Below are 10826 nucleotides of genomic sequence, written 5' to 3'. Positions count from 1 at the left end.
GAATGTTGGTTAATTTGGTACAGTTTTGTTTTGTTGGTGTTATACTATTATATCTAAACTTGTGTGTCATATGTGTTTTGTTTAATTTTGGGGGCTCGCTTGGGTCGAAATAAGTATAACGCCATATAAAAAAATCCCTGTGAGATATTAAGTGGTAATAGTACTTACCGATAGAACTTTTTACACAAAGTATTTCTATTTCTAAATTTTCAACCTCGCTTTCTTGTATGTAATTAGGCTTTAAATGTGCTACTCTATCATCTTTTATAGAACCAGTTAAAGTATATGGTGACACTACTTCAACAGTAATTGCGTCTACAGATTCAACAGTCTCTACTATGGGCATTGTTATTGGTTTAGGTAACATCTCTTTATCACATATAGCTAATTCGCTTTCGTTAATTATTTCCATGTGTTGTAATGGTAAAATGTAATTTGGTTGTTCACTTGGTGTTTGTAGGTTTTGCGATTTTTGTTTTGTTGGTGTTAATTTGATTTCTTTTTCGAATTCATAAACACTTTCTTCATCGTATGATATATGTGGCTGATAAGTTCTTGTTATTTCAACAGATTTATTTGTTGGTGAAATATCTTTGTATGGTACTGTATTTTCAAGTATGAGCTGTGCACTATTTATTGCTGTCTTTGTTGTAAGCTGTGGTTGTAGTATAGGTGTTGTGGTTGTACTTTCATTAATTGCTAAATCTTTGGAATGAGGAATCGTTTGCTCGAAGGTGTGTAAATCCTTACTATCAATTGCATGTTGTGGAATAATTTTAATATTTGCCGTATCCCATTTAGGTGTGCTTGTATCCAAAGTTTTGATATTATCTTGTATTGTTGTTTGTTCATGCAAATATGTACTATGTGGTGTAATTTCTATGCCAGCGTAATCAAAATCTCTTCTGTTATTCTCACTTAAATTGCTCGTCATATCGGATGTAAGGGGCAGATTTATGATGGCTGTATATTCAGTATCGGTTAAACATAATTCCGCCTTCTGATTATCCGGTATTTGTTGCAACGGTAATTTTTCCGTACTTTCGTATGTTGTTAATGTGTTTACAATTAGATTATCCTTCTCATCTGTTAACGCAGTTGCTGTTTCATACTTCGGTTTTTTAGTTTGTATGCTTTCAACAGTAGGTTTGCTGGTAATCTCATCAATTAGAGGCGCTCTTAATTTGGTTAAGACGACAGTTGATTGTAAATTATCCACACTATGCGGTTTAAAATCACCAACTTCTAAAGCACTTTCAAAAACATCAACTTGTGTATTCTCCGCTGTTTTCGATTGTCTATCTACGACATTAGTTTGTGGTATTATTTTTGTGGGCATTTCTGTCCGTAATGAACTCGTACCCTCATATAGTTGGGATTCACTAACATTTGTGCTTTCGTTCAAATTGGCATGCGTTGCTTGCGCTACCACCTGTGTTGGTTTTTTCAAATCATATATATCCGTTAGAGGTTGCATGCCTATTGTTTCTTCTGTTGTATGCGCTATATTTTGTTGATCATGTATAATTCTTGCTTTACCTTCTACGGGCTTATCTGCGCTCGTCAGGTCTGTTTCTTTTGTTAGCGTTTCTTGTAGTGTTGTTATATGTGCTCTCGTTAACTTAGTATCCGTGCTAGCGCTAGCTTGTTGCGGTGTTACTTTATCGTTTGCCAGTGGTATTAAATTTTCATATGAAGTTTGCTCAGTAATCGATTTATCATTGTGTATATCGGCAATTGTTGGTATAGCAGTTTGTTTTAAAGGTGTTTCAGCATCGGTCAAGCGTTCTTTTTCAAATAAAAGTGTTGTGTTGATTGTTTTCGCTCGACATGGACCACTTTCCATAAGCTCAATTGCGCGTTTACCATCTTTGTCTTGTTCCAATTGTAGATCGGTTAATTGTTCAACAGCTGCGACATCTGTTGTCAGCGTTTCGTGTTGTGTGCCCTCAATGTAAGGTTTAGCGCTTACGCTTCTGTCTTTAGTCTCTAAAGGTTTCTCTTTGTCTAGAAGCATAGTCATACTTTCGAGCTGTGCTAGAGCATACCCATTTGCTGCATTTGATTCAGCCGCTTTTGTTGTGTATTCTAAGTGCTGTAGAGGCCCAGTTTCGTCATATGGTGTTACGGCACTTGTTATAGTTTCAGACAACATACCCTCCACAAAAGGCATTGCATGTTGTAGGTCGCTTTTGAAATTTTGCATATCGCTTTCTTTTGCGTATATGTTTGTTTGTGTTTCAACCTGTGCAGGACTGTAAATGTTTTCTAAATTAAGATTTGGCGTGATTGCTGGCGCTTTATCTTTCGTTAACAACTCATTTGTTTCTTCATATGTTTGCGGTTGCGTTGCAAGTACTTCATAATTAGGCCCAACTATTGTAGACTTGATTTGTTTTAGCTGTGTTGCAGCGTCGTTTGTTAGCGGTACAGATGCCTCTACGGCCAACGTTTCATTCACTAAAGGTAAACCTAGTGATTTGGTTAGGGCGGTATCAGTTGCTTGTGTCGCTGCTATTTCTTTTGTTGACCTTAGCTGACCTTCACGCTCGACGTGCTGCTCGGTTTGTATGATGGGCAAATGTTGAGGTTCGTGTGTAATGCCGGCATGCTGCGCTATTGCTGCTGTCGTATCTTTAGCAGACGCGACATTTTCATAAATATTTGCTTCTTTGATAACATTTGTTGTAAGTAAATTCTGCTCGGTTCCTGCTTTTGCTGTTGCTTCTTTCAGTTCAGTTGCTGGCAAAGCGCTTGTGGCATCTAAAATATTTGTTTGCTCAAATTGTGGCGCATGCCGTGTCTCGGCAGCAGCGAATCGTGCATACTTTTCGTTGAATTGGGGTTTGTCCTTGAAGAGTTTGGCATCTTCAATCGCTAAATTTTCACTCGCTATTGCGGCGTGTTCAGCTAACGTTAATTTACTTTCTAGCGGCTTTTCTTCATGCTTTTGTAAATGCATAGCATCGGGACGTGAGTCTTCATAAGCTATAATTTCTGAGATGATTGTCTCATTCAGATTTTGGTATTGTGAAATCGCTGAAGTGAGGGGCATTTTTAGTGTATCCACTTCGCCAACACTGTCCATATCGAGAACATTAGCGCTTAGCGGTAATTTAAGTACGCTTTCTGGTGCTATAGATTGTGCTGTTGCCATGTGTGGTACTTCTCCCTGCTTGTAAAGTTGCTCACGCTCATACAACACATTTTGTTCAATTACTTTTGCATCTTCTGTGTTGAAGCTCATATTGGCTGAATATGCTTTGTCTCTCTGGTAAGCCGCCAGATTGGTTTCTTTTTCGTATACTTGCTCTTCGCGCATCAACACTTCATGGTTCTGCTCCGTTATCGGCTTCACTTTTGTTTCTAACGACTTAACTCCTTTGAGTTCACCAGTTGTATCATGTATGTAAGGTTTCTCTGTTATAGCGGCCTTTTGTGTTGTCTCATTAAGTTTCAACTCTGCTGTACCTTTTTCATGTGGCCTTACGCTATCATGCAACTCTTCACGCTCGCTGATTAGAGTGGTGCATACTTCGACAGCTGATTTACTTGGTACCCACTCTGTACTGGCTACACTGCCTACAGGTGTCGGTTTGCTTTGATAATCCTTAACACCCTCTAGCACTTCGTTCTCTCCCTGCACTGACGATACCAACTCTTTGTAGTTATAGAGCGCATGTTGCTCACTCACTTGCAGCTCCGCAATTGCTCCTACAGCTTCAGCGGGTTGCGTAGTTTGTGTATAGGGAACGGAAAAACTATCTGTGGTAAGCATATGCGCTTCCTTTGCAGCAGGTTGCTCTATTTGTGCCAGTGGTGTTTCCTTGTCATGCGTTGCTATAGTAATGATTTCAAGTTGTTGTGTAGTTAATTCAAAGTCTACGCTTATAGCTTGCTTTAATGGTAATTCTTCGGTAGTAAGTCGTGTTGCCGCATCTAATAGCGTTTGCTCATGCACATTTGTACCGCTTTGGGTTTGTAGGCTAAAATTAGCCACAGTTGTTGATGCTTGACTTTGTTGCTCAACGTCACGTGCTGTGTCCAACGCCAACACCTCAGACTGCTCCACAGGCAAATATGTGTCCGCTGCAGTCTGGTGTAATTTCTGCAATGCTGGCACTTCCGGCATGTGCAGAATTTCATTCGTTTCTGTTGTTTGTACCTCATAGATGTTAAGCGGTTGCATAGCTTTGCCTGGACTTGGTGATGCGGTTCTCTCAACTGCATGCTCAGTTATCGTGAGCTCTGTATGCGTTTCCAATATGGATTGCATTTCACAAATGCCACCACCAAATACGTTGTCGTATTTCTTTATAGCTTCTACTGGCTTGGGTGCTTCTGTGGCTAGAGCTGCTGACGCTAGCTGTGGCTGTACATGCAGCACGCTAGGCGCTTTCAAGTCGATTTCACTTTGCTTCTGACTCACTGTTTGACCTTGCTGTTGCGGTACAGCCTGCAAGTCACCTTGCATCTCGAGCATTTGATTGTCTTTAATTGAAATTGAAGTTTGCTCTACAAAATTATATTTCGCTGCTGCAGTATCTGGTTTTTCAATCTGCAACGGTATTTCCTTATCGTGCGATTGTACAGTGCCCACATCAGCTACAGTAGTCGCACTTTCGTACCCAATTTTGCTATATTGTGGACTGGGTTGTGCACTAACGACCTCAGAGGGCGCATCACAAATTAGATTTTCTTCACCCAAGGCTACAGCAGTTGCTGCTGTTAGTTCAGTCTTTGTTAGCTTGCCTGGCTGAGGCATGTCTTGTGGCAGCGTTGTTGTACGTTCTTCTGTCAGCGTTTCGTTGACTTGTCCTACGACTAGATTATTGGTTTGTTCAGCATGTGCTGCGGCCATTTTTCGTTCTGCAGCGTGTTTTAATTCCGCTGGTCGTTCTTCAAGCATATTTGTTTCTTCGCCGATAAAATGTATATTTTCCACAAAACTTAGTGCAGCCTGCTTGGTAACCATTTCATTCTGTGGTACCTCTGCAGTTGGGCTTTGTTGATCAGGTTGTGTGCCTATTAGACTTTGTTGTAGCACTAGGTTTTCGAATGCTTTGACGGTTTCAGGCTCTTTCTGCGCTTTAAGCTCCAGCACACTTTCGGCCGCTTCACTTTGTGTCACTTCCAGGGACTCAGTTTGGGGCGTAATCTCTACATCAGCCAATAATTTTGTTGGCGCACTTGGCTGTTCGTAGACATTTTCTTTATCTACCGTTTTTTCCTCTTTTGTCACATATGCTAAATGTTCTACCATGTTCATTTGTATTTTATTGTCAAGCGGTAGCTGTTTCTTTTTAAAATCTTTAGTTGTATCTTGTGCCTGTACTTCCAGCACTTCGATGCTAGCATCTGAGCTTACAAGAGCTACAGGTAGCTGCTTTTCGTCCAACAAGGGTTTATAATCATCTGCCGTTTCAGTTATTTCTGTAGTAATAGGTTGTTCAACAATCACGCTCTTGTATGGCACATATTCTGTGGTAGCCTCCTCTGTAGGCTTTTCGCTTTCCTTTTGTTTAGGCAGCTCAACAACTGTCTCTGCTGTGGTTAGCTCTAAATTTTCTGGTATATTATATGGCATCAGTGTGGCCTTGGCGTGTTGTTCAGTTAGCATGGCGCTTTCCAAATCAGCGATTGTATTTTCAATGAGTGGCTGATCTACTGTTACAGACTCTGATTTATCCATAGTAGGTAAAGCTTTCGCTAGTTTTGGCTGTTTATCGCTTAATAACTCTGTAGCAACTTGCTTGGTTTCTACTTCAGCAACTTCTGGCGCACGACGTTCTACTTCGGTGATGCTTTCGTACAATTTTTCACCTCTCTGCTTACGTTGTGGTCGGAGCTCCTCTTCCGATTCGAGCATATTTGATTCCTCATGCATAGCCACAGTCTGCACTGGTGCTATTTCGGCGTGTACCTTTTTCAACTCAGGCTGTTCTGACGCAACTTGTGGTACTTGTGTTAGTGCTGTTGTTTCGATATTTTCTTGGGGTAGTGTTTGAATTGGTATCGTTTCGTATGGTATGTTTTCAGATTTTATATTCATAACTGTGTCGGTGTAGAGATTATCAACCACTTCATGTACTTGTAAGTCTTGTTGTATGGTTATTGTTTGTTTTTGTTCTTCTTGAATTTCTACACTTTCTTGGACTTCAAGTTTTTGAATTTGTTGTGATTGATTCTTTTTCTTCTTCCGTGTGATCTTTTCACTTTTATGTACAATATCTTTAGCCGCTTGTTGTTGTTTTTGTATGATAATTGTTTGTTCATGTTGTTGTTGTTGTTGCACTTCTTGTATGATTTTGTCATCTAGCAAAGGTGCTGTTGTTTCTGCGAATGCGAATGTATTAAGTAAGTAAAAAATTGTCGTGCTCTTGGATGGGTGTTAAGTTTTTAAGGACGTAAGTATATGACTAATGTAAGTATGTAACCAAGGCAGCAATGTTGTGAGTATTTGTTATGTTCTAGTTTGATAAGTAATGTGTATATACAGGCGGTTTATCGGAAAAAGTACAGATTCCTTGCATTATTTCAGATTAAAAAAGATTATACAAAATTATTAGGCAGCCCCTATTCATTCACAAAATTCAATCTAAAAACATTTTTTTCGGTTGTGTTTTCTGAAAATCATTTTCATCTATTTCTAGGGATTTACTGCCGATCTTTTTATCTTTCCAATTAAAATTTAAAAAAATGATAGTACTTTGCTGGATAAAGATCCCGTACGTTTTGCAAACAACATTAAAGTAGTAGGTCGACCATCCCAGGTAGCATGCTCGCTGACGTAGAAGCTGACTCGTTCTATGTATCTCGAATGAAAATCGTTAAGACAGGACTTGCGAGTCCCATATGAATTTGGCAAGAGGGGTTGCAGTGAAAAACAAAGCTGATCTCGGTAATCGGGTCAGGTAAAATAATGATAAAATACCTTCAGCTCATTGCTATTATTTGTACTTCCAATTCCTATTTGAGTGAAAGCATAGGATTTCCTTGCATTGGGTCTTGTCAAAAAGTTTAAATAACAAAAACTTCATTTATATTTGTAAAGACGTTTCCATTTGCAAGAAGAAAATGAAAAAAATAAATAACTCCAAATGAATTTAGGTCGAGCTTTTATTCTAATTTGCGCCATGCTCCTTTTTAATTTTTTCCTACAAACTGTCGGGGGGGGGGGGGGGGGGGGGGCGACGTACGTGTTTTCTGGCGACTCTGAATGGCAGCTGCAAGACGGGTAAACTTAAAAAAAAAAATAATGGTTTACTTTATTTTTTATGTCGCTTTGCTCGGTGCTTGGGCTCAGGACCTTCGGTGTGGTAGGTGTGCTCCCTACCACCACACCAAGGCAGCCGTCAAGAAGTAAGGCCTGCATTGAAATCAGAGTTATATAGCAAAAGGGCAATTTTAATTAAAAGGAAGGAAATGTATTCTAGAGGAGTAAAGCATTATGTTCTAAAAGATATTTTAGCAAGGTGCAAATGTATTGAGAAAAGCTCAAATGCATTTAGGGAAGCCGAAATAAAACAATATTCGAGAAACGGGAAAATGCGTTAAGTAACGGGAAAATATGTTTTGAAATTAAATTCTGAAGGTGGCAAACATTTTTGCAGAAAATATTAAATTTATTTCAGAGCAGAGAAAATGAAATTCTAAAGAGCATTTAGGAAAATAATAATTATAGTCCATGCATGTACAAATCTTGATCGTTTGGAGATCACTTTAGTTTAATTTCGTGATGCTATTGGGCGCAATTTTGGAGTCCTTCCAGGACCATTTCTTGATCATTTAAGGGTCCACAATTATCGTAAAATTACCCCGGTAGGACCCCGAATTAAATTTAAAGATCATACCGAAGAGAACAGAAATAAACCCCGAAGTGATTTCCAAATTAATCTCGATTGACCTCGAACTAACTATGGAAATAGCCCACAAAATGATAAGGAAATGACCAAAAGCTGGTATCGAAATGGCCCTGGCGGAGTCTGGAAATAGTTTTCAATACTATCTCGAACGTGCTGCGAAGTGATCCTTAAGTCACCCCATCATTCCCCAATATCTTTACAAAATTACTTCAAGTTTAGCCCGAAATAGTCCCCAAAACCATTCCGAAATTATTCCGCAGTGATCCCTAAACGACCCTGGCCAAGATCATCAGCAAATGACCACAAATTGGCTTCGAAATGACCACGGAAGTATCACGAAGTAAACCTCAAATTACCTCGAAGTATCCAGAAACGATCGCGAAATAACCCCGTAACAGTTTCCAAAACAATTTCGAAATTCACAAATTGACCTCGAAATGGCCAGGGAAGAACCACGAAATAGTACCAAAATGACCCCGAAATAGCTTCAAAATGAACCCAAAATAACCCCGGAATATTCTCGAAGACCACCTCATGTTGACCCGAACTGATTCGAAACAGCCCCTACAACCATTCCCATATAATCCCGAATGATTCCTATAACCATCCCGAAATGACAGCGAAATAGTCCCCCTAAAACCTTTCGGGATTTACCGAAATGATCACAAAAGGCGACGCCCTACATACCCTTGCGCTCCGCTACAAGTAGTCTACCATCCCTAGTTTTTATTTTGCTGCGCTCTAAAACACGACATAGCCCATATCAGCGCCAGAGCATTACTACAACTTTTTATCAGTGGACGCCAAAAATTTAAATGTGAGTGTATTAGTGAGAGCGAGAGCAAGACCATCCCAGCAGGAAAATAAAGTTAAAATGGGAACGTATATGTATTTTTGGAAAATTTGATTTTTTTGATTCTGAAATATGTTGGAACATTCCCAAGTCCTTTAATTTATTAAGTCATAGGCGCTTCGATGGGTAACCGATATTTTTACATGTGAATGCACATGAATCTTGGATTGTAGAAGTGGCTTCACAAGGAAAATAGCGCAATAGTGGCGATCAGTCGCTTAAAATATCATATCTCTGAAACTAATGCAGGTGTCACCAGAAAAGTGCAGAATGTTAAAAAACATAAAGGTTCATTTATGTAAAATTTTTTGACTATTTTACTAAGTTACTTTAAACACGGTATATTAATTTTTATACTCAGCTGAGCAGAGCCCACAGAGTATATTAACTTTGTTCGCATAACGGTAATCCGTAACGGCATAAACTAATCGAGATAGATATAGACTTCTATATATCAAAATGATCTGGGCGAAAAAAGAAATTTATTTAGCCATGTCGGTCCGTCCGTCCGTCCGTAAACACGATATCTTGAGTAAATTTCGGGGTATCTTGATGAAATTTGGTATGTAGGTTCCAGAGCACTCATCTCAGATCGCTATTTAAAATGAACGCAATCGGACTATAACAACGCCCACTTTTTCGATATCGAAAATTTCGAAAAACCGAAAAAGTGCGATAATTCATTACCAAAGACGGATAAAGCGATGAAACTTGGTAGGTGGGTTGACCTTATGACGTAGAATAGAAAATTAGTAAAATTTTGGACAATGGCCGTGGCACCGCCCACTTTTGAAAGAAGGTAATTTGAAAGTTTTGCAAGCTGTAATTTGGCAGTCGTTGAAGATACTATGATGAAATTTGGCAAGAGCGTTACTCCTATTCCTATATGTGAGCTTAATAAAAATTAGCAAAATCCGATGACGAACACGCCCACTTTCAAAAAAAATGAATATCTTTACAGTATATAAGTAAATTATGTCAACATTCAACTGCAGTAATAATATGGTGCAACAAAATACAAAAATAAAAGAAAATTTCAAAATGCGCGTGGCTCCGCCTTTTTAATTTAAATGAAAATGGGCGAAATCGGTTGAAGCCACGCCCAGTTTTTATACACAGTCGACCGTCTGTCCTTCCGTTCGGCCGTTAACACGATAACTTGAGCAAAAACAGATATATCTTACTAAACTTAGTTCCGTACTTATCTGAACTCACTATATCTTGGTATATAAAATGGCCGAAATCCGACTATGACCACGCCCACTTTTTCGATATCGAAAATTACGAAAAATGAGAAAAATGCCATAATTCTATACCAAATATGAAAAAAGGGATGAAACATGGTAATTTGATTGGTTTATTGACGCAAAATATAACTTTAGAAAAAACTTTGTAAAATGGGTGTCACACCTTCCATATTAAGTACAATAAAATGAAAAAGTTCTGCAGGGCGAACTCAAAAGCCCTTGGAATATTGACAGGAATATTGTTCGTGGTATTACATATACATATAAATAAATTAGCGGTACCCGACAGATGATGTTCTGGGCCACCCTGGTCCACATTTTGGTCGATATCTCGAAAACGCCTTCAGATATACAACTACCACCACTATCTTTTAAACCCCTCATTAATACCTTTAATTTGATACCCATATCGTACAAATACATTCTAGAGTCACCACTGGTCCACCTTTATGGCGATATCTCGAAAAGGCGTCCACCTATAGAACTAAGGCCCACTCCCTTTAAAAATACTCATTAACACCTTTCATTTGATACCCATAACGTACAAACAAATTCTAGAGTCACCCTGGTCCACCTTTATGGCGATATCTCGAAAAGCCATCCACCTATGGAACTAAGGCCCACTCCCTTTTAAAATACTCATTAACACCTCTAATTTGATTCCCATATCGTACAAACACATTCCAGAGTCACCCCTGGTCCACCTATATGGCGATATTTCGAAAAGGCGTCGACCTGTAGAACAAAGGCTCACTACCTTTTAAAATACTCATTAACGCCCTTCATTTGATTCCCATATCGTACAAGCACATTCTAGAGTCACCCTTGGTCCACCTTTATGGCGATATCGCGAAATGGCGT

The 10826-nt window shown here is 39.1% G+C and overlaps 1 protein-coding gene across 4 annotated transcripts in view; it reads right to left on the bottom strand.

The window, feature by feature from the left end:
- sls (sallimus) overlaps positions 1 to 10826 on the bottom strand; it is a 223826-nt gene that overhangs the window by 93747 nt on the left and 119253 nt on the right. For 2 of the 4 annotated variants that reach the window (XM_067788667.1, XM_067788666.1), the window contains one exon: positions 169 to 6336. The exons of the other annotated variants lie outside the window; for them this stretch is intronic. In XM_067788667.1, the coding sequence (XP_067644768.1) occupies positions 169 to 6336 (6168 nt within the window). The remainder of the gene's footprint in view (positions 1 to 168; positions 6337 to 10826) is intronic. 4 annotated transcript variants of the gene reach the window in all.

This window comes from Eurosta solidaginis, chromosome 5, assembly GCF_040869045.1.
Source record: "Eurosta solidaginis isolate ZX-2024a chromosome 5, ASM4086904v1, whole genome shotgun sequence".
Taxonomy (NCBI): Eukaryota; Metazoa; Arthropoda; class Insecta; order Diptera; family Tephritidae; genus Eurosta; species Eurosta solidaginis.
This window is presented reverse-complemented; position numbering and strand designations above follow the sequence as displayed.